The 24,330-nt window shown below is 43.2% G+C and overlaps 8 protein-coding genes across 13 annotated transcripts in view; 5 read left to right on the plus strand and 3 right to left on the minus strand.

The window, feature by feature from the left end:
• BDCG_03950 overlaps positions 1–318 on the plus strand; it is a gene marked incomplete at its 3' end in the record, with an annotated part of 5,627 nt that extends 5,309 nt beyond the window's left edge. For both annotated transcript variants that reach the window (XM_045419614.1, XM_045419615.1), the window contains one exon: positions 245–318. In XM_045419614.1, coding sequence (XP_045280691.1) covers positions 245–318 — 74 coding nt within the window. The remainder of the gene's footprint in view (positions 1–244) is intronic.
• Positions 319–355: 37 nt separating this feature from the next.
• BDCG_03951 (uncharacterized protein) lies at positions 356–4,282 on the plus strand. The gene is made up of 2 exons (XM_045419616.1): positions 356–2,574; positions 2,848–4,282. Exons 1-2 carry the CDS (start codon positions 2,014–2,016, stop codon positions 3,529–3,531), a joined length of 1,245 nt encoding a protein of 414 aa, XP_045275876.1. The 5' UTR covers positions 356–2,013; the 3' UTR covers positions 3,532–4,282.
• Positions 3,639–8,428, minus strand: BDCG_03952 (osomolarity two-component system, response regulator SSK1). The gene is made up of 3 exons (XM_045419617.1): positions 6,539–8,428; positions 5,643–6,325; positions 3,639–5,516 (listed from the first exon to the last, which is right to left on the minus strand). The coding sequence occupies exons 1-3, from the start codon at positions 8,238–8,240 to the stop codon at positions 4,911–4,913; spliced, it is 2,991 nt and encodes a 996-aa protein (XP_045275877.1). The 5' UTR covers positions 8,241–8,428; the 3' UTR covers positions 3,639–4,910.
• Positions 8,429–10,769: 2,341 nt separating this feature from the next.
• On the plus strand, positions 10,770–13,414 carry BDCG_03954 (uncharacterized protein). The gene has a single exon (XM_045419618.1). It carries the CDS (start codon positions 11,933–11,935, stop codon positions 12,299–12,301), a length of 369 nt encoding a protein of 122 aa, XP_045275878.1. The 5' UTR covers positions 10,770–11,932; the 3' UTR covers positions 12,302–13,414.
• An 18-nt stretch (positions 13,415–13,432) lies between these two features.
• BDCG_03955 (SHO1 osmosensor) lies at positions 13,433–16,946 on the minus strand. The gene is made up of 4 exons (XM_045419619.1): positions 15,477–16,946; positions 15,158–15,313; positions 14,937–15,059; positions 13,433–14,800 (listed from the first exon to the last, which is right to left on the minus strand). Exons 1-4 carry the CDS (start codon positions 15,621–15,623, stop codon positions 14,258–14,260), a joined length of 969 nt encoding a protein of 322 aa, XP_045275879.1. The 5' UTR covers positions 15,624–16,946; the 3' UTR covers positions 13,433–14,257.
• BDCG_03956 (uncharacterized protein) lies at positions 16,459–17,337 on the plus strand (the record flags this gene model as incomplete). Its single annotated transcript, XM_045419620.1, has 2 exons — positions 16,459–16,546; positions 17,075–17,337. The coding sequence occupies 2 exons, from the start codon at positions 16,459–16,461 to the stop codon at positions 17,281–17,283; spliced, it is 297 nt and encodes a 98-aa protein (XP_045275880.1). The 3' UTR covers positions 17,284–17,337.
• Positions 17,338–18,198: 861 nt separating this feature from the next.
• On the minus strand, positions 18,199–20,883 carry BDCG_03957 (nuclear distribution protein). Of its 3 annotated transcripts, none has more exons than XM_045419622.1 (3): positions 20,422–20,883; positions 19,697–20,340; positions 18,262–19,508 (listed from the first exon to the last, which is right to left on the minus strand). In XM_045419622.1, the coding sequence occupies exons 2-3, from the start codon at positions 19,968–19,970 to the stop codon at positions 19,078–19,080; spliced, it is 705 nt and encodes a 234-aa protein (XP_045280693.1). In that variant the 5' UTR covers positions 19,971–20,340; positions 20,422–20,883; the 3' UTR covers positions 18,262–19,077. The 3 variants fall into 3 exon arrangements, with proteins under 3 accessions (XP_045275881.1, XP_045280693.1, XP_045280694.1); XM_045419623.1 differs by having other exon boundaries at positions 18,572–19,508; positions 19,697–20,644; positions 20,710–20,883; XM_045419621.1 differs by having other exon boundaries at positions 18,199–19,508; positions 19,697–20,883.
• On the plus strand, positions 20,210–20,890 carry BDCG_03958 (ATP-binding cassette). 3 transcript variants are annotated; one of them, XM_045419624.1, is made up of 3 exons: positions 20,210–20,352; positions 20,428–20,601; positions 20,724–20,890. In XM_045419624.1, the coding sequence occupies exons 2-3, from the start codon at positions 20,485–20,487 to the stop codon at positions 20,805–20,807; spliced, it is 201 nt and encodes a 66-aa protein (XP_045280695.1). In that variant the 5' UTR covers positions 20,210–20,352; positions 20,428–20,484; the 3' UTR covers positions 20,808–20,890. The 3 variants fall into 3 exon arrangements, with proteins under 3 accessions (XP_045280695.1, XP_045280696.1, XP_045280697.1); XM_045419625.1 differs by having other exon boundaries at positions 20,431–20,601; XM_045419626.1 differs by having other exon boundaries at positions 20,329–20,601.
• The last annotated feature ends 3,440 nt before the right edge of the window (positions 20,891–24,330 follow it).

Genomic DNA, 24,330 nt, shown 5'->3' on the forward strand with positions numbered 1-24,330 from the left:
TTGCATGTGTGATGAGTACTGGAGCGTCTGGCGTTATGGAACACTGGACTCTACATGTTAGATCGTCATGCGACGCTGGCCTCTGCCTCTTTTGATGTTTTGCCCCATGCCACGACCCTTTTTGTGCTTTGATTTCCACTATTATATTTTTGTTCTTGAGTAAATTTCCACTTTTGTTTTATACTTGCATCGATATTTATTTGTCTCCCTCAGTTTATTTTTTGCCATTTTCTCATAGTTACAGGCTTATTCTCGGGGCTATTGACCACTGCATGGAATCTTGAAGGAAGGAGCGGCTATTTTATTGTTCGGGATTAGCGAGAAAGTGCATATTGCTCCGGCGCATTTTGCTTGTGCGCGCTTGAGCCTTGCTGGAACTCAGGAGGACTCGTTCCCGTTCTCGTTTACAACCCCCCCCCCCCCGCGCGGGACAAAAAAGGGGGTTGTAATTTGGGTCTTCTTTTCGTGGCCGGCTCCTTTTACCTCTTTATTGCATCTCATTTTCTTATTTCCCAAATTTTGCGTCTGTGTCGCACTACGAACATCATTTTCTCCTTGTCCATTTACCCTTTATCCGTTTTCTGCCTTCGCAGATGTTTTCTGGGGTACATCATTTATTTTGCTATGAGCCAGCCCTATTATTTTTCAAAAATTATTCCCCTCAAAAATTATCCCCCCTTTACACGCAACATCATTTTTGTAGCCTTCATTTCAAGCGCGTCGATATATTTTTTTCGTGGGATATTTTTCCTTCTTTTTCTTATTCGTCGATGACCTCTTCCCCCGCTCCTCTCCGCCCCCCAAATGAAAGAAGAAAAAGAAAAAAACACCTCGAGAGATTTGCCCATTTCACAAAGCGGCCATGTTAAGGCGTACATATTAAACGATTGTGTTTTACTTGTCTGTTTCTTGGCGTGGGAAAAATGGGCCTCTGCAGGATACGTATACGAGAAGGATGATCAGGAATCTTCTCGTGCTGGATTCATGGATATTTTCTTGTTTTTTCGTGCGCCTTTTATTATTTTCTGCTGCAAGGTTCGGTGTTTTTTTTTTTATTTCACTTGTTTTGCTTGCTAATTTTGTGGCCATATCTGTCTCTATCTCTCCAGTTGTATTCCCCTCCAGCATTTGCGTTCTTACTACTCATGTCTCCCCTGCTGGTTGGCATCCTATTTATTTATCATTGCCTCATTCATCTTGTCCAGCTTCTTTTATTACATCTTTAAAAAATCATTATTTATACAATGCGCTACACAAACTTTTGTTCCACACCCTTTGAACCTTTCTATACCATACCTGCACACGCGGCGCCCCTTTCATTTTCAATTTCTAAAAAATTTCCTCTTCCCCTGCCCTTCTATTTATGGAGTCAAATTCTCACCAATGGCATGATTATCATATCATCTCCCATCAGCAAGTGATTACTCTTCCAAATGAAACAGAGAGATATGGATACTTGTTGGATTGTTCCTTTTTTTCTGACTGATTTCACTTTATTCACAATAACTTATTTTCCCCTTCAGCATAGCTAGGCTTATAGTCAAAGATCTACACAGAGACGCGGGTCGCTGAAACATTTTACGTTTGCTTTATTGCCATTGGTCTTCTTCTTTTCAGCTTCACTTTCATCATCCTCCGTATCGATTTTTGGCTCCCTTATAATGAATTTCGAGATCCATATCCATCGGTGTACACTTTGGTGCGACCTCGCCGCTAATGAAAATTGCGCTAGTCCTCTTTCGAACTGCTTCCACGTGATCACCTCAACTGGAGAAAAAAAATTGCTTCAAACAATTTCCACCAGTCCACTACATCTCCAATCTCCAATTCTACCCTCAACCAACTTGTTCAGGCAGCCATTGAACCTCCCAATCATTCATTTTACATATCCTCAATTGGCTGCCTTAACCCCTCTCTACCCATTTTTCCCGCCCAGTTTTCACCCCTTTTGTTGTAGAACGCTCCATCCAACCTCTTCTTACACTCACTCACATACACACATCAACACACAAGATGCCTCCTCGGCTAGGAGGCCTGCGACGGCTGTCTTGCAGTCTTACATCCAATCCCTCACCTTCTCAATCATCAGCCCCCTTGTGCCTCTCCTTCACCCTCCTCCTATCCTCATCATCCACCACCGCCCCTTCCCAACGCCGACTACAACATGACGCCGCCGCTGCTCCAACGCCCGCTGAGCCCCAGAACGACAAAGATGAAGAAAAGCGGCGAAAAGTGCATATGTGGCTAAAGGGCCCGGGTGCGGTGTTTAAGAACCCAAAACCGGGCAGCACAAACTATATCAGCGCCTATAACAACAATGGCATGTTGATCCGCTCCAAGGAGGGCGGCAAAGACACAGATGCGGAAACGCTGGAAGACCTTAGACCATTCCCGCTTAATCCGACGTTTGTGAGCGAGTCAGTTCTCAGTGAGGATTTAAGGAATGAGATTCATAGACAGGTTGTCGAATATGGGAAGTCGCCTAGAGAAGTTAGTGTTATGCATGGGGTGGATTTGAAAAGAGTTGCAGCTGTGGTTAGGTTGGTGGAGCTGGAGAAGAAATGGGTTGCAGAGGTATGTATAGTTTGTGTTTTCTTTTCTCAAGTCGGTTTCATTTTATCTGCCTTATATTGTCCGCCTCCCTCTTCTATACTTTGTCATGATGAGCAAAACAAATTCGATTAGTCTTGAAGACTCCTAAATTCCCATTCTGGAGAATGCTTACTTAAAATTTAAATTACAACTCTCTGAGACAATACCTTTTATTATCTACAAATTTCGGAGTTTCATGGTCATAACCACGAGTTGATCTACTTGAAACAGCCTTGCTAACAGCCAATATAATAGAACAAACCTCGCGCAATCCCGTACGCTCGGGCTGTACATCAGATGATCCCTACGACACCCTTAAAAAAATACCCTGAGCGGCCTGTTCCCCACGAATCCATAAACGATCTCCCTGTCCACCGTCTCACAGAAGCTCAAATTTTCCACCCAGTCTCAGAATCCCGACAATTCACCCGCGTCGACGCAGGGCGCGTCTTCTCCGCCGCACCCGCCCTCCCCCACGCCTCCGCCAACACCCCACATAATACCCCAGAAGCCATCGAAAAAGTAACTCACAACCCCCACATGATCGAAAAACTTGGCAAACCCAACAACGAAGAAGAAGTCCTCCAACCCGCAGACTACCGAATCCCACACCCTCACCTTGTCGCCTTCGCGCACGACAGGTTCCAGAGACCCGGCGAGTACCGGGAGCACAAGAAGCGGTTTGCGGAGCGGATTGAGAGGGAAGCGGCTGCCATGCGGAAGCGGCAGGAAGTTGCAAAGGCGAAGGAAGAGGCAAAGATGACCCGAATCCAGCCGGAGGGTAGCCGCTTTGAGTTCCGGTTCAGAGACGTGGTGGTATCTCGCGAGACGACTGGGATGGATGGTCGTGGAACGAGCGCGCCTGGTCGTCGGTATGGTGTGCCTAGTTATGAGAGGAAGAGGGGGGCTATAAAGATACCCACCAAAGTGGAGGTTTAAATGCCGGGGAATTTCGATCCAGGCCTCTCTTTTTTTTTTTTTTTTTTTTTTTTTTTTTTTTTTTTTTCATTGTATAACTCATTTTATGTATTATGCAATTGTGTGTGCGCAGCTGCGCTGTACTGTGTACAATAAATACCTCTATTCCCCCTTCTTGTTTTCATTGGGCAACACACAGGATTGGACTGGCTGGGAGGTGATTAGGATATCATTTTATTATTATTATTATCATCATAGTTTCTACATCTGTCATGAGCCATAGAGTTCAAGAAGATGATCAAAGCCCCGCTAACCCTCCTCCTCACTTGCATGTATGTACGATGATCCTGCTCGATTCGACTTTTGCTTCAAGTCGAATTGCTTTGCTGCTTGAAGGGTAGTAGTAGGTAGAAAGATGAGCATGGCAGGCATATAGAAGGGAATAATCAGGAACCAAATGGAAAGGGGAAAAAAAAGTGCGCAGCAAATCTATCTACACTTCTTGTTGTTTGAGTGATTGCCAGAGAAGGAATCGGAAAGAAAAGAGAGAAGAAGAAAAGAGAGAGCAAGAGAAACTTGAAAGAGTTGTTGTATATGGTTCTTTTAGGCAAACGCAAAGCAGAACAGACAAGAGAAAAAAGAAAGAGAAAGAGAAAAGAGAATATAAACAACTAACAATAAGAAACTCCTACCAACAATAGTAATATATAACGATCAAATATTCCCAAGCCATATGTATATAAAAGAAAAAGAAAAGAAAAAGAAAACAGAATCATGCCAACATTTACTACACAAACCATTCAAAATCATTCTCTTAAACCGCTTTCTTTTGCTCGGAATGAAAATCAAAACAAACAAGGTAGTCCCGCTGGAATAGGATGGGGTGGGAAAGAAGTTGAAAAAGAAAAAAACGAGAAAAGGAAGTTCCCACAAGATAGGTAGATAAATATGTAAGTAGGTAGATAGAACGAAACGAATAGAAAGCAAAGCATCCAGGGGGGAAACAAAAAAGTTTCCACGGTCATTTTTCTTTTCCTTAAAGAAAACAACAAGAGAAAAAGAAAAAAGGAGGACGCTCCCAACACCAAAGCATGGCACCTTAAATTAATCAAAATGAGAGACGGGGAAAGGAAAGGGGAAGGAGAAAAGAAAACATGATTTTGAGAAAAGGGACTGGGGAAGTCAGAGTCTCTCCTGAAGAAAACACAATAAAGAAGAAAGAAAAGGAAACGAGACAAGAGAAAAAAGGGAAATCAGGAAATTAAAACACACTAAGTGAACAAAAGCAAGACGGGAAACTGAATTAAAATCTCTCTTCTATCCCCTTCCCCCCACATCCTCTCTCTGTTGCAAAAACACAACACGCCAAATCATATCGTATATAAAAATTTCCATATTCGTTATACTTTCGGTATCCTGGGCGACACACCACCGCCACTATTCCGATTCGTCCGCTTGGTACCTGAGGAATGCGTGCTTGTGCTACTTCTTGCACCAGGACTCGTCGCGTCCAGCTTTGAAGAACCATTTGCGACGCCAGTTATCGCTGCTGCTGCTGCTGCTGCTGATGAGGAGGAGGCATTGGAGCTAGGCTCTTTCGCAGGAGTAGATGCTGGTACTTGTTTGATGGGATTGGCAGAGATTACCAGGGTGCTGCTGTCTTGGCTAGTTGAGGCTTCGTTGGTGGTTTTATGAGCATTATGATCGTCGATGGTAGTATGGTTGTTGTGAAGGCTGCTGCTCACGGTCTTTACACTCCCGCCGTTCCCGCCGTTGGAGCTTACATGGATATTCTGGTGGGACTTCTTGTGTTGGAGAGGAGCGGATTCACCGGTGGGTTCAGGGATCGTTGTTGTAGTTGTTGTCGTCGTAGTAGTCGACACTGGAACTTCTGGGTTTTGCTGCTCGTCGAATTTTCTCCATTTTCTCCATCCCTCGAAATCAATTAGGGCTTGCATGCATCCCCACTCGGTTACTTTTTGTTCTAGCCACACCATATTCACGGGCTACGGTGCAGTTTTCCTTAATGTCAGCATAGGGTATTTCGCAGTTGATAAATAAGGAAAGTGGGAAAGAGGACATTTCCAAGAGTAGTGGTAGACGTAATAAGGGAAAGGAGAAACACCCCCCACCTTGGTCAAGAAATCATTGCATCCCGCAGCTAGAGCCTCATTTCGATCACTCTGCAAACTGCTAGCCGTCAACGCAACGATGATAACAGGACTGTTAAACGCTTCTGGGTTCTCCAGCTTATCCTCGGGCCTGAGGATTTCCGGGCATCGGCTATGTCTACCCTCAACCGGTGAGCTCGGTGACGAGGAAGACGATGAGCCCTTTACTGCCGGGCCCGAAACAGTCCTCGAGAAAACTCCGATGTTATTGAGTCGTTCATATCGTCGGATTTCCTTGGTAGCTTCAAGGCCGCTTAGGACTGGGAGCTGAATATCCATTAGGACTAGATGGAACCCGCCGGCTCGCCATTTGTTGACAGCTTCCCGACCATTCATTGCGGTAGACCACCGCACTTTGAGGCGTTTCATGAATGCTTCGAGAAGCCTGAGGTTGATAATGTTATCCTCCACGATTAAGACATTGATAGGAGGCACGGTTCCGTCTAGCAGGCTCGTGGGAAGGGAGCCATTGGTGCCGCGGTTTTTGACCTTCCGTAATTTTGGGGCTGGGCGAGGGGAAGACGTGCGAGCTGGTGGAGATGTAGCATCTTTCTGTGGTTGTTCGGGTGAGGGAGCGGGAGGGGTTGACGTGGATGGAGGTGGAGGAATAGGGGACATTGCATTTATTGGCGCAGTGGTAGTATCTACAAAATCAGAGACAAGACAAAAACACGCAGAAAAGTGAAAGTTAGCAGACGTCATACTGATAAAGAAGAAGAACGAGGAGGAAGGTAGAAAATAAAAAGTAAAAATAAAAAATAAATAAAAATAAAAAGAAAAAAAAAATAGCTTAAAAGAAATAGACTAGTCGACGACCCTGACGAACTCTAGACGATACGGAGAAGTAGTAGACGTACCGGCCAAGTTTTGATTCGGGGACGTAGACACGACGGTAGGCGAAGCAGTAGGTTGGCGGCCGTACTTGGGGCGAGATTGAAGTTGATGCTGGTGCCAGGAGCCACGACTCCCTGGTGAAGGAACTGGAGGGAGTTGTCCGGTTGTAATTACAGACATGGAATGCACGGGGGGGGCGTGATGGGAGCTAGCTGCGCTGGCATTGGAAGCGGATCCAGAAACATTGGATGGAGGAATCATTGCCATTGGAGGGAAATACTCTCCCGATTCTCCTGGATGCAGATCATCTGAGTGGCAGTAGCCAAGGTTATGTTGTCGGGGTGAAGGTTTTGGAGTGCGTCGTTGAGGAATTTCAATGATCAGTGCTTCGTCCACAGTTTGTCCACCTGGGTAAAAAGTATCTAATGTGCGGCCCACGGGTTCCTCCGGGCCAAGGACTCGTTCATGGGAGCTCTGTCTACTCGAAGGTTCCCGCGGAAGCAGTTTGATAATGATATCCGGAGAGTCGAAGGTGCGGCCAAGGGAATTGCTGTATTTCTTCAAGATGACATCACGCAGGTCATCGACCAGATCCTCCTCTGTGACCGCTACCAATGTCGGGGAGGAATTGGGCCGCTTAACCCATATCTTCCGATTGATCATGTCTCGGTGAATGGAAGGGAGGCCGCTGGAGAAATAATCCCCACCGGCCGATGGAGACGGTTCGAGGAGGGTGTTTATTAGTCGCTGCTGGGACGAGGGGACCAGGGATTGACGGCGGACGGCGATGCTTGGCCGGGCAACCGGTTTGACGGAAGTAGGGGTGAGTTTGACGGATGTGCCTGCAGTGGATAACGGGGTATTGGAACGGCGGGACTCATCAACAAAGTTCAGAGATGAGGCGGATGTTACGGAGGAGCGAGGGTGGGCCTGACGAGAAGAGCGGAAGGGGGAGGAGCCCTTGTCCTTTGAGAAGGCTCTGGAGAGGGAATATGCTTCCAAAGGACGATGTAGTAAGCGGTCTTCTTTTGGGTCCAGAGCACGCGAGCTGCTTGACGAGGAGCGGGCAGAGGATTCTGCGTCGAAGCCTCCTTCTGCGGCAGTGGAAGATTGGAAACTGACAGCCGGGAATTGGTCGACGTGCTCAGCTATCTCCTCATCGTTGTCTCTAGGCTCCGTGGGTAACGGGTGCTGCTGCTGCTGCTGCTGATCTGGTTGGGTTGAATTGGTTGGGGCTGCTTGATCCCCAGGCTGCAGTCTCCTCGCCGCTAACGGGGAGAGCAGGTCGGAGCTGTCATCTGTTGGGCTGATGGGCGACGAGGAGGCGGAGAAGCGGGAATTTACGGCGGAGCGAGGATGAGGGAGGGGGTGGAGGTGGAGCTGGGGTTGGCGGCGGCGGTGGTGGTCGCCGTCTTGGTCAGGGTGGTGGACTTGGTAGTGGTGGTCGTGCTCGGCAGGTACAGAGGCAGGCGAAGCACCGGCAGCAGGATGGGCATTGGGATTGGGATTGGGATTGGGATTGGGATTGACGAGATTGCTGGTGGCCGTTGGGGTGGTTGTGCTGGCGGTGCTGGCGGTGCTGGTGGAGGTTGTGGAGGTTGTGGAGGTTGTGCTGGTGGTGGTGCTAGGGCTGGGAGAGTTGGGCACGACAAAGTTTGCGGAAGACCAGGAAGACCGACGCAGCAGTTTGGCCGTCAACCGCGACAGTCGACGCTCTCGATCCATGGGCTGGCGGCTGGGGGCAATACAGCTACCCGCGGCTGGCAGCTGGAGAGCTCGCTGGGGAGAGCCTCTACCGCATCGTATGGCCGTCTTTTTCTATGAATGATGTAACATATATGCATGCATATATCTCTAGAAGGCAAGAGGAGCAAGTGTGGGGGGAGGGGAGAGAATAGGTTTGTGAGAATCGCGGGATTTCGTCCCGTCAACAGTTTACAAGGAATAGTTAATAAAGGGCGGGCGGGATGAGGAGATTTCCCGGTGGGTATTTAAGCTAAGATAGCTCGAGAGCTAAAAACTATCGCTAACAGGGAGCTGAGCTGTCTGACTCGGGGATGGGATGGGATGGGATGGGCGCACTGACTGGATGGAGTGAAGAATAAATAATAAAGAATGAATAAAGAATATAAAGAATATAGATAAAAGGATGGTCAGGCACCGCGAATATTCAACAGCCAGAGAGAGCAACTGTCACGGGTAGTAAGCAGCAGCAAGTCGCGTGGCCCCTCTCCGGCAATAGAATACAGTGACAATAATACAGTCAGTCAGTTCAGTCAGTCAGTCAGTCAGTCAGCCATAACAGAGGGCACAAGGAGAGAGTGAATGTGTTACTGTTGTTCTGCTGGAGGAAGAGGAAGAGGATGGGGATGATATGGTAGTTAATATGATGAGATGGTTGTTGATATGTGAGATGTCCCGGCTCAAAAAACGGCTCAACAGCAACCAACAACCGGTTTGGCTGGGCCCTGCAATATTTATTCCTGTTATATGCATTAGATAGAGATATACCAACAGACATCAAAATCAGAACAAACTTCCGCTGCCCAAGCACTTTTATCATGCACTGCTCACTGCTACACTGCTCTTCTTTGAGCCGAAGTTGAATATCTGCTTCCTACAACTTCCGTCCGTGTACAGTATATACATATGTATGTATATCTATTCCATAATATTGATTGATATTTGTGCATTAAACGCTACGCCCTAAATACTCTACCTTCGACAGTCGAATTTCCAACCCAAGTCGAGGAGTAGTTAACTATTTACCAAGCTGCGTGCCAATGAATGCCCCTCTCTCCCCTCTCTTATCTCTTGTGGCTTTATATTCCAACAACTGACCAATAAAGAGCTAACGTTACCGGAGATTTCATTTGAATAAAATATTGCAATTTCATTGCAATTTCATGCAGTTGTATTCCTTATCCTTTTGTCAACGGCATCAGAAATGTCGACTATGAAATGATTATAGTTACAAAGGCTTCTTTCTTACTACTGCGTATGTTACATACAATAATAATCGCATTCAAAAAACACGAGGACTGAGCTTTGCATCAACATAAAAATTATGACAGAGATTTATTATTTATTTGCTCGAATATACAGATGTCTGACAGGCTCCTCCTACGTAATCGTTCCAGTAAGTGTAAGTACAGTAGTTACAGTGATGGTATATGCCTGACTGACTCTCAGGCGGAGTTGCTCTCCTTGTCTAGTTAGTTACTTGGTACTTGGTGGGAGGTCAAACAGCAGTGAGATTTGAAGAAAATATGTGTAGAAGTCAGTCAGCAGCATGTGGTGGTCTCTGACCCAGAGCAGGAGGAATCTTTTTCTTTCCCCCTAGAATGACACCACCCATCGGGGTGTGTGTAGTGTTTGTGTGTGTACACACCTTTCTCAAGTTGCTTCTGCTCTCAAATGCTTGCTATATCAAAAGACAAACAAAGAGCAAGTCACGCTAGGAATACCCTACCCTACAGTACATTATCTCTTCTAGCTTAGTTACACTATCTGTGTCATTTTGTGCAAGCATCATCCGCGATAGAGGTCTGCAGATATTTCCCCCCCCCCCAAAAAAAAAAAAAAAAAAAGGAATGCTTTCCAAACACCACCCCTCTGCCGCAACTTATGAGCGGAGCCGACCAAACAATCGGCTAGATAGGATTAAGACGACTGCAATAGTGGCGGAGTCCGCAAACTAGATATAAAGCGCTTGTTTCAATCATTGGGAATTTCCATCGCAAGCATTTTTCCATCCAAGCTAGATGTCAGATGCCATAGATTAGCGGGAGTCGATGACAACAGAAATCACAAGTGATTTCTATCTCCTCATGGACTTCGAGTACTAAATGTAACTTGTGGTATGGGTAGATAGATACAGATATGTGTGTCTGTCTGTCTCCGCCCAACAAGCTCTCCATATGTATGGAATGGCTATTTGATGTTTTCAGAGGCTCTCCTTCTCCTGCCAATGGCACCCAGAATGGTGTAGGGGCAAGAGGAGGGATGGCAGGCGAACGGGCTTCTCTTGAAACAGACACCGAAAGGGAATGAACCGAAGCTGATGAGTCGAAAGCAGATAATGAGCGGAGTATAGCACGGAAGCAGTTTGTACTCGGCTGTCGATGTGTGCCCAATATGAAGGAAGGGCAAGATGTTGGAAGGAAATTGGTCAACAGCTTGGGCTTGGCAAATAACAATGCCTTAGCCGAAGTATGTTAACTAACAAACTTATACTTGCGATTTCAAAATGATGATGAACTTCTGTCAAAGCCTCACCGACTTATTTTTTTTTATGTTATAAGACTCCGCAACCATGACTGGATCCAATAGTGAGTGACCATGTCCATCCGCTTGGCCAGAAACCCGCGGACGGAATTCTTTATCCTATATGAAAGTATAGCTCATACGAGAAGGCTTAGCCTCTTGTTGAAATGGCGGTCGAAGAAGTGAGAAGCTAAAACACTCATCTTTCCATAATCTCAATCTCAAAGCTGTGGAAAGTCAATTTGGGCATGGTGGTTGAAGTGTTCCCTCTCGCACTGCTCATATATGTGCTTTTTCTTTTGAACTGGCTGAGCGCTAAGTTACCTGTTAAAAAAGTTCTCAATTTCATTCCAATTTCATTCCAATTTTAGGACATGTTCTGATATTTACCAGCGAATCAAAGCATGTGCTTGTGATGGTTACATGTAAAATGCATAAGCTTTGCTAGCGCTGATCAAAAGCTCATCAGAGTGGATGCTGCTCTGTCTTAACGTTTTTATATGGCCCGCATTATCGTTTCGATGCCAACCAGTCTGGGGGGGCTTTTTCCTTGGCCTTAACTTTTAAGTTGCAAGAAGAAGGCTTCTCAACTGTGGCTTTGCTTGAACGCCATGATCGTCATGGTAACTAGTGGTGTTGATCTTCCGATCAGGGATGGAGTCTGCATCAAAGCAGACGTGTATGTTATAGCGTATGTACCATTATTCCGCTCTACCGTGGGATGGATGGAGGAGAGCAAATCATTGAGAGGGCTTGACCAGTTATCCAGTCATCTGCTTCCGACCCAGCAAAGGAACTCCACTAGATCTACCGGATGATGGGCGAGGCCACTTTGAGAAGTGGTTCTCGACAAGAGGTTTGGGGGTGTCACAGATGCTGCCAATGCAAGCCACTGCGATAGGAGCGGATCATATTGTCCGGCGCCGGAGGTTCTCCTCACCAGAAGACAGTCGATCAGTGGTGGTGGAACTGGTGAATGACGGGAGCTGCACACAGGTTTGCTGGTTCGTCTCTGTGGGTTTAAATGGCGGGAGATTCCCAAGGTCGTTGCGAAAAAAATAAAAAGCTGCAACAGGAACATACAAAAATATATCCCCTCAGAGCGGCTTCCCTCATATATAAATATCTACATATATAAACCCACCATAACCATGTTCATCGCCTTCAACGCCTTCGACATCATGGCCGTGAACAGATCGATCGCCGAGAAGGCAGCAGCAAATCGAGCACAAGCAGATAACGATGCCCTTCTCCTCCTCGGCCTGGATAGACAGCAGCAACAGCTCACAGCAACAACAACAACAAGGTCAACTAAACGAAACCGACATATGCAGAAACAGAGCCTGCGTCGATGGACATCTCCTCCTATTAGTCCCCCCTCGCTCTCACCCTCACGATCTCATATAGATACGGAGGAACAATATCAGCTACAATCCTTACACGGTTGGTGGACCGCCATCCAAAACCGATTTCATAGGCTCAGCGGCTCGAACGGGCGATATTACGCTCTCTGCGACTAATTTCTTTCTTTCTTCCCTTCTTTCTCCCTCTTTTTTTGCCGTCGAAGATAACGGATCTTAAAGACCAATCTTGCATAAATTCTCCCACCCCTATTTCGAGAACAGAAACAGGTGGCCGGCCTACGTTTGATTTGATATTTAGCCGTTGCCGTCGTCGAGGGAAAAAAAAAAAAAAAAAAAAAAAAAGAAAAAACCCTGGTGTCCAACTGAGATCTTTCTTTCTTCGCATCCCAAGCTCTTTTGGTCGGTATATTTTCGATCCCCATCATCCCCAGACAGAGATTGGGCTAGTGTCTCTCTCCCAGCTACTGTACTCTATCTGGGATTCTCTACTATTCATCTATTCATTTTCCTCAGCGCCACTTTTTTTTCCCTTTTTTTTCCCTTTAACTAGTAAAACCGACATAACAACCGCAGGATCCGATCCTCGAGCGAAAATGAAAGCGCAGGGGAGGGGAATGCACTCAGCGACAAAATCGCCAGCCAGCCAGCACCCAAACAAACGAATGAAACACAATCTCCGATGGAATATATATAACTGTGCCCCTTACCTGGCGCACATGCTATCGTGCCATCGCTAAAGGGAGAGGGGAGAGAAGGGAAAAGCAACAGCGGGAAAAAGTAGCAAACGGGTGAAAATTTATAGCTACTTTCTATCTATACACATGCCGAGCCATTGTAGGAGGTTAGCGGTAGGGAGAGGAAACCAGCGAGTGATGTTGGTGATGATGATGATTGGGTGCAAGAGAAGAGCCGTGAGAATGGAGGCGGATTATATTTTTCCATGTACATGTACATATACAGTACATACATACGTGTAAGGGGAGGGGAGGGGGGATATGAATCTGTAGAAAACTATCTCCTACATCCTTCCTATATACATTCTGGATGGACACAGAACCCTCAGGAATACTTTATATAAATCATCAACAGGATCTTCTCCTCTTGCATGTTGCATAATCACAGCAATAACAATCATGCCTGGTAGAGATATATTCCATCGCTGGGTCAATAAATCAGCTAGCTGACTTTCTCTTGTCTCTGCTTGATGTAACTGTCATTTCTCCATCTCTCATACACACTCTCATACACATTCTCATACTCGCAGATAAATAACTAAACAATAATGAATATATATATATATAAAATAGTATCTGTATTCTCTAGATCTCTTGATCTTTTCACCTTTTACGCAAAATGATAGGTCATTCATAATAATGATAATAGTAAATATATTCATCAGTCAGGAAAATATGAGACATGATTTGGTTCTTCTTTTTTCTTTTCTTTTTTTTTTTCTTTTCTTTCGTTTTGTTGTTTGTTGATAGGATTTGAGAAAACAAGAAAGAAAAAGAGGAAGAGAAGAGAAAATCAATAATAAGTAAAACAAGAAAATAGAAATGGAAGGGGGAGGGTTGCGGGTAATTCCTTTTTTGTTTTCATAGTGAATTTGGGGAAGGGAGAAACGATAATGGACAGAACAATCAATAAAGTGACATTAAAAAACGTTCCCTTTCTTTTCTCTCTCTCTCGCGCCTCCTTCAGCTTCGACGAGTAGAAAGACGGTCTTTGTAAAAAGAGAGACAAGGGTAGACCACAGGTAAATAAGGTGAATAAATGGGGGTCTCGTGTGAGGATACAGTAGCTTGCTGGTGTGGATATGAAGAAGATGGGAGATACACAGACACATACTGCATACACATATAACATATCAAGACAGCTCTACAGGGGAGAGGCGGAAGAAAGATGTATAAAATGGCAAGGGCAAGGAAAATAGAAAAGAAGTAAAGAGAAGAAGAAGAAAACGGAAAATGATGAAAATGATATATTCCCCCCGCCACCCTTTCCATAAACACAGAGCGACGAAAAAAAGAAAATAAAAAGGCATCAAATAAAATCAAATTGAACAAGTAGAAAAAATCGAAAAGTGACAAAAAGGAGAGAGAAAAAAAGAACCTATATCAGAATAAGATAATTCGACGGCGCAATCCCCGTCTCCCCACTCGCTTTCTTCGCCTGCCACCACCGCCCGCTCACATCTGATACATCAAGGATCTCATGCTTGGCAAAACTAATCTCATTCGCGTCATCTGGGTTCGCTTCGTAGGAGTAGATTGCCTTTGCCCGGTACGGGTACTCAGTTGGCTGGCTGACTTCGTTTGTCGATTGGTGGTCTTGACCGATAGTGCTTCCACCGCCAAGATTCGTCTGTGAGCCCAAGGTGGTTCCGAAGCGGTTTTGGATGTCTGCGCCGTTGGTGGCGGTTGGTGGGAAACCGGAGACGGGGGAGGAAGTTTCGAAGCCGTTTAGTTGGGCGGAGGTATACATCTGGGGAGGTTGGTTGGCAGAGACGGTTGTCTCTGGTCGGGCGCCGTAGTTATTGGATATAGGTTTGCTATTGCGGTACGAGTGGTGTTGTTCCTTGCCAGCACCCATTGAGTCGTGGTAGCCGCGGGACGAGGAGTGGCGTGAGGATCCGAAGTAGAATATCCAAACGATCTGTATAAATTAGTCGCGTGTGTTAGCATATTTTTGGCTTTTTCGTTCGGTTTGAACAGCCTACTTCGGGGGTTTTGGTGGCAGTTTTGATGGCAGGTAGATAAAAATAAAATAAAAATAAAGGACATATACATACGATAACCATAGATTGGAGAATGAAGCCTGCGGCAGCAGCCTGTTTCGAGGCCTCGTCATCATAGATCAACGAATTGACGGCAAGCGATGTAAAAGCCAGGCCGGCAGCGAGATAACCGACGATCTAGCAGTATCAACAATATATTAGTCTACTTGGGTTTTGGTTTATGACAGAGACGGGATGTTGACATGGCGGATTGAGGGAAGAGAGGGTGAGCGTACCGCGACACCATATACATGGCTTGTTTGCGACCCCAGAACTATGGAAATACCGATGATTGCACATAGCATATAGCCAACAGCCCACCATGCGAAGTTAGGGAACAGACCTTGGATATCTGAAATGACACACGTCACGAAAGATAATAGCCATGCAATCTAAAAGTTTCGAAGACGAGGGATTTTGTTAGAATTTCAAATCTAGTTTAAAAAGGGCAGTAGCCTATTTCCCCCGTAAAAGCCAAGTGGCGGCATTTACCCGTGTTGGAATAAGCAAGAGTAGAAGGAAGAAAGGAAGGGAAAAAAAAAGGGACAGAAATACCATAGACGTGGAAATAGTTATCAGGGCGAATGGATCGCCAACAATGTTATTAAGATCCATGCGAGCCATGTTGGATCGCCGATTGTGGACAGCAACAGGAGACCTTCTCTGAAAGGAAGGGGAGTAGTTCGCGGAATAGGTCACCATTCAAGCGCGGGAAACGCTTGTTGTGGTATGGTGAAAAGTTCAATCACAAAGAATTCAAGGATTTATATTTTTTGCGCTGACCGAGAACGATGGGGAGGGAGAGGGGGTGTTGGTTGAACGGAGGTGAGCGCGTTGATGACTTCCACACAACACAAGGATATTTATTCGATTGACCAGGAGGATTATGGGTGACAAGCAGGATATAGATAACCGGGAGGCAGGGTATCGATCGAGGGGAGCGGGAATGCACACGAGGACGAGGGACGACGTGATGCGTTATTGAGGTGGAACTAATTGGCCGTGATTGTAGTTGTATTCCTTGCTCTCTCTCCTTTCACTCTTTTTCCCCAGCGATGTGTCTGTCGGCACGAGGTTGTGCGATAGGTAGGTAGTATTAAAATAAACGGTACGATGAAGCAGAGTTGGTTCCAAGGTTTGATTGATGGGAGGAATCCCAGAGGGATGACAGCCACGAAACGGGTACTAGTTCAAATTCACGGAGCGAAAACAGGGCGTCTCGAGAAGAAGCGATCGGCGATGGAGTTTGTTCGTAGGGAGGGGAGGAGGGTGAGTTGGAGGGGGACAAAGACGACAATAAATGACAATAAATGACGATTGACGATTAACGTATACTTTTGGCCGTTTGGATATTCCGTGGACGGGATAGGGTGTCGCGGGAAGAGACGAGGGAGGGCCAAGGGGTGGTGGGTGGGGTGACAAGAAGGGTCGAGCACCAGGCTCGTGGGAGAAGAAGAGAGAACAAGAAGAAGAAGAAACAAGAAGAAGAGAAGGGGGCTACAAAAGAGTGAATGGGCGCTGGTAGAGTTGCAGCGCGATGGATGCGATGAAGAAGACGAAGAAGAATAACAACAGAAGCAAAGGAATGAAGGAAGAAGATGCAGAGAGGCAGCGGTGGAGTTGGAGTTGGTTTAGTGGTTGCAGGTTGCAGGTTGCAGGTTGCAGGTTGCAGGTTGCAGGTTGCAGGTTGCAGCGGTTGCAGTGGCTGTAGTGGTGTAGGTAGTGTACTCCGTTGCGTACGCAGCGTAGTGTAGTGTTAGTGCAGTGGTGTAGTCGTAGTGCAGTGCAGTGCAGTACTAAGTGTAGTGTACTGCGTAGTGTGTAGTGTAGTTTAGTGTAGTGTACTCCGTAGTGTTAGGGAGGTTAGTTGGAGTTGGAGAAAAGAAGGAGTTGTCGTGATTTTTCTGTGGACCGGGAATCAGCGGCTGGATTCTGGATTGGATTTTAGACGGACTTGGGCTCTTGAAGAGGCTGAGACGACGGGCCCCAGTTGCTGCCAGAACTGTATGTATGTATGTATGTATGTATGTATGTATGTATGTATGTACCTGTATGTACCTGTATATGTACCGGTACCTGCGCCTGGCTGCGGGTCTGGGCTGGGCCGGCGTCAAGGGAAGGGGGGTTCAGTCAATCTTTTAACTATTCTCTAGGGCTGAACAAAATAACCAAGCAGCCAATCCAGGTCCAGGGCATTCCAGTCATCTACTCTGCTGGGGACAATGACAAGAGTCTCAAAGAGTTTCAACCAGACCTCTCTCGGCTTGTTTCAAATGTCGCCGGCCTTATTTGCGCCCAGTCTGGCCCAGTGCCTAGGTTCCGCTTAACGGGCACCAAACGGCGAAAAGCTGGGCTAGGCTAGAATACTTGATACAAAAGAGAACGAGTGGTCACTGGAATGTTGAAGGAAAATGAAATATATCTATCTGGGGTCAACCATTTCGCCTTCATTAGCTCCATTGCATATATTCAAAACATCTGTATGTCCACTGAACAGCGAACGCTCGCCGACAGCCAACCAATCCAACCAACAAATACCCAGCTCAGACAGACATCCAGTCCTCATTTAGTTTGTGAGAGAATCCTCTGATGCACCCAACAGAAGAAAAAAAAAAAAAAAAGAAAAAAGAGGGTCCCTTGTTTTAGACTTCGATTGTACAGTACAGATGCCCAACAACATCAATACTAAACATAGAGAGAGAAGTATGTATAACCTTGACACAGTTTATTCTCTCTGCCTTATGGAGTAGAGTAGTTAGTTCTGTAAGGAATGAAATACTTCCTTTTCTTACCCTGATTTCTTCAAGAAGAATCCTCTCTCCCTCCTCTTCATTTTCTGATCTAATTTTCCAAAATATGACAGATCTCTCTCGGGTGTGACATGGAACCAACTAGCTCTAGCATCTTTTGCGCGCGGCAACTCTCTCTCAAGAAGAATAATAATCTTGATGTACCGGTACATGCGCTCTCCTCCCCTCCACTTCCCTCTCTAAAATTAGCCCTAGACCAGACTAGACCAGACCAGACTAGATCCTCGTTAAGGCAACATACGGAGTACGCTGTATACGTAATATCTTCTTCGTAACTGAGCGATGAGACAGCCAGAGTATTAACGCCATCTCAGTATGAAAAAATAGGGTAGTTATAATAATAATAACCTTCCGCTCCAAGAAAGAAAGAATAGACAAGAGCGTTAACAGCTTCAATGCAATGCAATGCAATTCAATTCAATTTATTAATCTCTGTCTATGCACGTTTGCATCTAGTTAGGTACCTTAAGAATTCCAGGTTACACTATGTGTATCTTTTTAAACCAATAAAAAGAGAAAAATTAAAGCGTTAGCCATTGCTATAAAGTTCTTACCAAGTGTACCTTGGTAACTACTCAAACATATATATAAATCTCCATCTCATCTCCACCAGCCCTGTTTTTGTTTTATTCACCACCCACCCTAGGACAGCCCTATTCAACGTACCTTACTGCGTACTACTGCTATAGTTATATGTAGGCATATTGAGTTGGTCATAGCTACACACCTGCACATACAACATATACACATAAATGGGCACAAGAGATCCTACCGGCTTCTGTATCTACCGCGAGAAAAGTGAAATGAGATGAATGACCATTGCCACACTCTGGCTTTGCTAGAAACCTTACGTACCCTTTGAAATAAAATAGTCAAGCTGAATATATTTTTCTTGAATTCTCCCAGGTTTCCTGGTCATGCATGTCAATCCCGCTCGCTCTGTCCCACGGGCCTGCTGCTAGCTAGGAAGAGAAGGGCAAGGAGGAGAGGTAGGTCGGAAACAGGGAAACAGGGAAACAGGGTAGAAAAATGCCGCAACCAAAAATAAAAAATAGGGTAAAAAAGGAGGACAAGAAAAACTCTAGCAAGGTGAAAAGGGAGAAAAGTATAACTATTGGTTTGCGCAGAAGGAAAACGCCCTACGCAGTAGATATATCGATGCATAGGCGGAGCATAGGTCCCGCAGAATAATAATAATAACATCATGATAAAATATACAAATGCCGCATAGATATCTTCCACCTGCTCACACTCCCGTCGCCAAGCCAGAAAGGAAAAGAAGCCAAAAAATAAAAATAAAAAATAAAAAATAAAATTCCACGCCCCTACAATCTAACGCATATCTCCTACACCTCCCTCCTCCTCTCCAATCTCCTAACCCCCCTCTCCACTCTCTCAATCCTCCCCTCCCACTCCGCCCAAACCTCGCTCCCCCCCAAAACCCCAACCTCCACCCACCGCTTCGCCACTAGCGCACTGCGCGCCCTCAGCTCCGCTATTTCAGCTGCCTGCTGCTCCTGCACAGCCGCTAGTCGGTCTAGACGTGGTTGTAGCTCTATCAGGGAGGCGGAGAGGGAGGCGGGGGGGATGGGGAGGTCTTTGAGCGAGGTGAGGCGGGAGGCGGTTTCGGGGAAGGCGGAGGCGTAGGAGAGGATTATGGAGGTTAGGGCCTGTTGGGAGAGGGATGTGGGGATTGTTGGGGGATGCGATGCGGCGGATGAGGAGGAAGAGGTGTTGGTGGGGTGGATTGATTGGAAGAGGTCTGGGAAGCGGGAGTCTGTGGTTTTGAGGTGAGGGTAGGGGTGGGTGGTTAGTTAGTTCTTCTGATTGAGTTTCGTGGGTGTAATTTTAAAAGGGGTTGTTGTATAGAGCACGTAGGGCCGTAAACTTATTATAAAAAAGAGACATAGAAAAACACAAACGAAATGTGGGAAGAATAAACAAAGAAGGAAAAGAATAACGTACAAAGTCCCAAAACATCCCTCACAGCCGGCACTCTATCTGCCAGCGTCTTCAATTCATACTCCAGCCTCGCCAACCGCGTCGTCACTGGCTTCTCGCCTTCGCCAACACCCGTCGCCGTTGTCAGCCGTGGCGGTTCCCCCGTCCAGCTCGCCTCGCCCGTTAACAGGTACTCAATCCTGCGTAGCCGCGACTCTAGTAACTCGATCGTGTCCGCTGCCGTCTCTGTCGATGTGGGAATGGACGTGGGTCCCGGTGTAGATGCCTGGTTCGCCATGGTTATAGGTGCGGATGCGGGATCCGTGTTGTGCTATGGGCAAAGAGGGACAGAGCGTGTCAAGAGTATTCTTCTTTTCAAGTTTGTTACTATTATTATTGTTGTGGTTGCTATTATAAGTCTGGGGTGGTCGTTTCGGTCATGCGTTGAGGGAGGGGTTGCGTATCTTTGAAGGTAGGTGAGTGGTGCGGAGGAATTGGGTCGTTCGTCAATTGAAGGCCACGGGGTTGCTCAATGCGCGAGATCATACAAATAGATGGAGAGCCGATTTGTTCTAGCTCTGCGTCCGCGAACCTTTTTATTGAGTTTCTGCTCTTGTTCGTCTGTCTTTGGTGATGTTTGAGAACTGGTACAGCTATGGGAAGAAGAGCTTTTGAGAACTGTTAGCATTGTGGCTATCTAGCCCCTGGTTTCACTCGATCAAATGCGGACAGTAACCGGCTAATAATACAATTAGCAGAGCAAATCAATATATCGGGCAAGCACTTAATTGATCGATACACCTGTAGCAGCTATGTGTAGCTTGTCTGGTGGCGAACTGCAGCGTGTCGCGATAGCAGGAGTGATTCTCAAAAACTCGAAGATTGTCCTCCTGGACAAAGCCACCAGCAGTCTAGACAGCGAGATCGAAGTATGTGTGCAACAAGGATTGAAGCAGCTCTGTGCTGGTCCGACTACGATTGTTATTATATTGCGTAAATAGGTCTCTCCAGGCCGCAAGCCACTGTCTCTTACTAACAGTTCCTTCTATAGGCATCGCCTATCTACTGTCATGGATGCGGATCAGATTCTTGTAGTGAAGGATGGGAGGATTTTGGAGAGGGGAACACATTCTGAACTGCAAAGGATATTACTATAGTCTGTGCAAACTACAATGTATTTTTTACAGTTGACCTGATGGAGAACCAATCAGATATTTAATCCGATGTCTTTCATTATTTTTAGCTGCCACACTTGGCGCGCGCCTGATACTGATGCTGTAGGCTACTGGGGCAAAAGAGCTCAATCACTAGAAGGGCCGATCAACCCGCCAACAGACAAAGGAAGCAGAAAACTTGACCTCGTTACATAATCATGACCCCGACCTCGCACAATTAGACTGGCCGCTGGGACCATGAATTTCACGTTTGGTCCCATTTGGTCTGGTCTCATACATTTCTTGGCGTGAATCCCACTGGGACTGGCTATCAAAAAAACAGATAAAGTGACTATATATCAGATCTTAAAATGAAATCATGACTTGAAAAAAATGAGAAAGTGGTCTCATTTGGTCTCATTTAGTCTTATTCTTGGTATAAAGTTACTATTTTTAGACATTTTAAGGTTTTTTTTAGACTATTTTTAATTTTTTAAAAAGTAACACTTTTTGATAATACTTAAATAAAATTTAAAGTCATTTAAAGTAATAAAAATAATTTAAATTGAGAAGTGAAAATCATGATCTCATTTAAAAAATGTAATAAGAGTAGACAGTAAGTCTCACTGAGACAGTATGAAACTACTATCTAATATTAAAACTGTGTAATGAAATCAGTTAAATTGATAATAAAACTATTAAAAAATCTGATTCTGATCTCAGACACAGTCACACAGTCAGTCTACGCACAATACAGTAATAATCAGTTGATAATTAACTTTCAATCTTTCAATTCACTCATTCATTCATTCATTCAGCTCATTAATCAATTAAAAAGCATGTATAACTGATTCATAATCAATTAAATGAATAAATAAATTCATATAGAATATAAAGAGATGTTTTACAGAATTTTAAAATATATTAAAATAAAAATATTTAATAATTAATTTTAAATTAATTCTGAATTAATTATTAATTAATTATAGTAATAAAAATAAATTCAATCTATATATTTAAGTAATTAACAATTGATTGAAAATTAATTAATAATTAATTCAGTGTAAATTATATAAATACTTACTTTATTATTAAATTCTAGAATAATTTCAGTATTAAATTAATTTTAAATTAATTTTAAATTAATTTTGAATTGATTGTAGAATTGATGATAAATAATTAAGTAGTTTCAAATTATAAGAAAAGATGTATTAAGTGAGATCAGATAGTAACACAGATCACATTTACAAGATCAGCTTATATAATGAGATTAAGTAATGTACTTAGCAAGATTAAGTTTTTCAGAAAGATATAGCTGAGTTCATCACTGTATAAGATATAGTATAGTATAGACTGACTATGTAACTGTGTCTGAGACCAGAATCAAACTTTACAGTTATTACATTATCTAAAAGCATTACTTCTAGTCATGATTTGTATTCATCACATTAATTTCAAATCATGTTATTTCAAATATTAAAGATCTCAGATTCACTTTTCAAATAAAAATCTAGTCTTAGATAAAGAATATATTTGAATTCTTAGTCACATTTTCATTCTGATCTTATTATTGAGAATGACATTAAATAAGACTATGAAATTACTTCTCACTTATATAATATTATAATATAGTGCTCATTTATTAAAAATTCAATAGAGAGTGTTATCAAATATTATTACTTTTCTAAACACAGATTATAATTCATATAATTTTAATTATAAAAAAAATATAAAATACAAAAAAAAATAAAAAACAAAAAACAAAATAAATATAAGAAAAAATCACATTAAAAAAAAAAAGAAAAGAAAAAGAAAAAAATAAAAAATAAAAATAAAAAAAATCAAGATCACAGAGCTACAGTATTCTTAAAATACTTACTTCTCAGAGTCTTTACAATATTTATTATCAACTGTGTATTTCTCATAGTAAGAATAACACAGCTGTGATGAATTATTGTCTTAATATTATCTAATAAATAATCAGTATATATCTGTATAAATGTGAATAATTAGAAAATATACACTTAAAAAGTGTGGTCAGAGTGAACTCTACTGTCACTTGAATAATATTAAGAGCAGAATACTGAAATTAATAATTTCTCTCATTGATTTCACAGACAAGGCATGTGAAGATAATCTTAAGAAATACAAGATTTCTTAACTTCTGATAAAAACAGATCTCATGAAGAGACTCTATTTTCATAATATCAGAGACTGAGTGTTATTAAAAAGCATTACTTTCATGCAATGTATATACACTTACTGCAGTGATTTACTCTCTGTGTATGTAACTGAGAGTTACAGCTTTTTCATGCTGTATAACTCTCTCTGAGATACTGCTGTTGATTTATAACTCATGCAGTCTCTCAGTTCAGCATGTACTGTGTGTATACAGCTCTGTATACTGAAGCTGTATTAGTTATTATAGTCTGATATAATACTCACTTTTTATAAGTCATGTTTCATTTGAGAAAGAAAGAGAAAGATATGACTGTTATTTTATTGAAGAGAGAATGAATAATTAGTATTATTAAATTAATTTAGTTCATCTGTATTTAAAATTTGATTAGTTTATACTCTTTAATTTGAGAATTGCTATGAGTGTTTTAATAGTTTTCATATCAGCTTGAACTTAGTGATGAGGTGAAGAAGAAGAGAAAAGAGAGAAGAAAGAAATAAAAATAACTTATCTTTATAATATAAAAACAGAGAATCACTGCAATCATTCTTTCTAGTAATAAAGATCTGTTTTCTGCATGTATCTCTGATATAGATTATATAATAAATATATATAAAGAATATTAATAGTGTATGTATTGAATAAAGATAATATTACTATGTAATACTGTAGCTATTTCTGTACATCTCTGAAAGCTGTTAATAGTTTCTTTATCTCTTTATATTTGATAAGTTAATAATATATTCTGATGTACTCTCTCTTTCATCATCATTATTATTATCATTATTATTATCATTATCACTATCATTATCATTATTATTATTATCATTATTATTATCATTATCATCATCATTATTATCACTATCACTATTATATCATTACCTGTCTTCATCTCTCTCTTAATACTTATTAAAATTAATCATGTCATCTCTCTTCAAATATTCTGCAGTTCTGTGAATTATCAAGGTGTGTGAGCACTGTTACAGATTGAAGAGAGAGAAGAAGAAGGTATTTAAGCACAGAGAGACAGATTGTAAGACATGTTATAATATCTTGAAGAGGCTTTATAAGAGAGTAGAATGATAATGATTTTAAGTAATACTTCTGATAGATTTAGACTGAACTAAGTATAGAAATAATATGAATAACATCATCTGTGAGAGATTGAAAAAGAAGATAGTGAAGAGTCTTATACAGTAGTAGTAAGATTAGAAGAAGTTCTGAGAATGATTTAAGATTAAGATAAAGAGAGAGAGAGAGAAGAAGAGTATTACTATAAATAAGTAGTAGCAGAAGAAGATTGAGAAGATATTGAAGTGAGAGAT

This window comes from Blastomyces dermatitidis (assembly GCF_000003525.1).
Source record: "Blastomyces dermatitidis ER-3 genomic scaffold supercont1.4, whole genome shotgun sequence".
Classification (NCBI taxonomy): Eukaryota; Fungi; Ascomycota; class Eurotiomycetes; order Onygenales; family Ajellomycetaceae; genus Blastomyces; species Blastomyces dermatitidis.

Bases quoted from the DNA above. Each gene is read 5' to 3' on its own strand.
- BDCG_03951 (XM_045419616.1), top strand. From the start codon at position 2,014: ATGCCTCCTCGGCTAGGAGGCCTGCGACGGCTGTCTTGCAGTCTTACA. The intron at 2,575-2,847 runs GTATGTATAGTT...CCAATATAATAG, and splicing joins AGAAGAAATGGGTTGCAGAG to AACAAACCTCGCGCAATCCC.
- BDCG_03952 (XM_045419617.1), bottom strand. From the start codon at position 8,240: ATGGATCGAGAGCGTCGACTGTCGCGGTTGACGGCCAAACTGCTGCGT. The intron at 6,326-6,538 runs GTACGTCTACTA...CTGATTTTGTAG, and splicing joins CCCGAATCAAAACTTGGCCG to ATACTACCACTGCGCCAATA. The intron at 5,517-5,642 runs GTGGGGGGTGTT...ACTGCACCGTAG, and splicing joins GCAATGATTTCTTGACCAAG to CCCGTGAATATGGTGTGGCT.
- BDCG_03954 (XM_045419618.1), top strand. From the start codon at position 11,933: ATGTTCATCGCCTTCAACGCCTTCGACATCATGGCCGTGAACAGATCG.
- BDCG_03955 (XM_045419619.1), bottom strand. From the start codon at position 15,623: ATGGTGACCTATTCCGCGAACTACTCCCCTTCCTTTCAGAGAAGGTCT. The intron at 15,314-15,476 runs GTATTTCTGTCC...CGAAACTTTTAG, and splicing joins TAACTATTTCCACGTCTATG to ATTGCATGGCTATTATCTTT. The intron at 14,801-14,936 runs GTATGTATATGT...TAATTTATACAG, and splicing joins TTCTCCAATCTATGGTTATC to ATCGTTTGGATATTCTACTT.
- BDCG_03957 (XM_045419621.1), bottom strand. From the start codon at position 19,970: ATGGCGAACCAGGCATCTACACCGGGACCCACGTCCATTCCCACATCG. The intron at 19,509-19,696 runs GTACGTTATTCT...TCAAAACCACAG, and splicing joins GAGGGATGTTTTGGGACTTT to ACTCCCGCTTCCCAGACCTC.
- BDCG_03958 (XM_045419624.1), top strand. From the start codon at position 20,485: ATGTGTAGCTTGTCTGGTGGCGAACTGCAGCGTGTCGCGATAGCAGGA. The intron at 20,602-20,723 runs GTATGTGTGCAA...TTCCTTCTATAG, and splicing joins GTCTAGACAGCGAGATCGAA to GCATCGCCTATCTACTGTCA.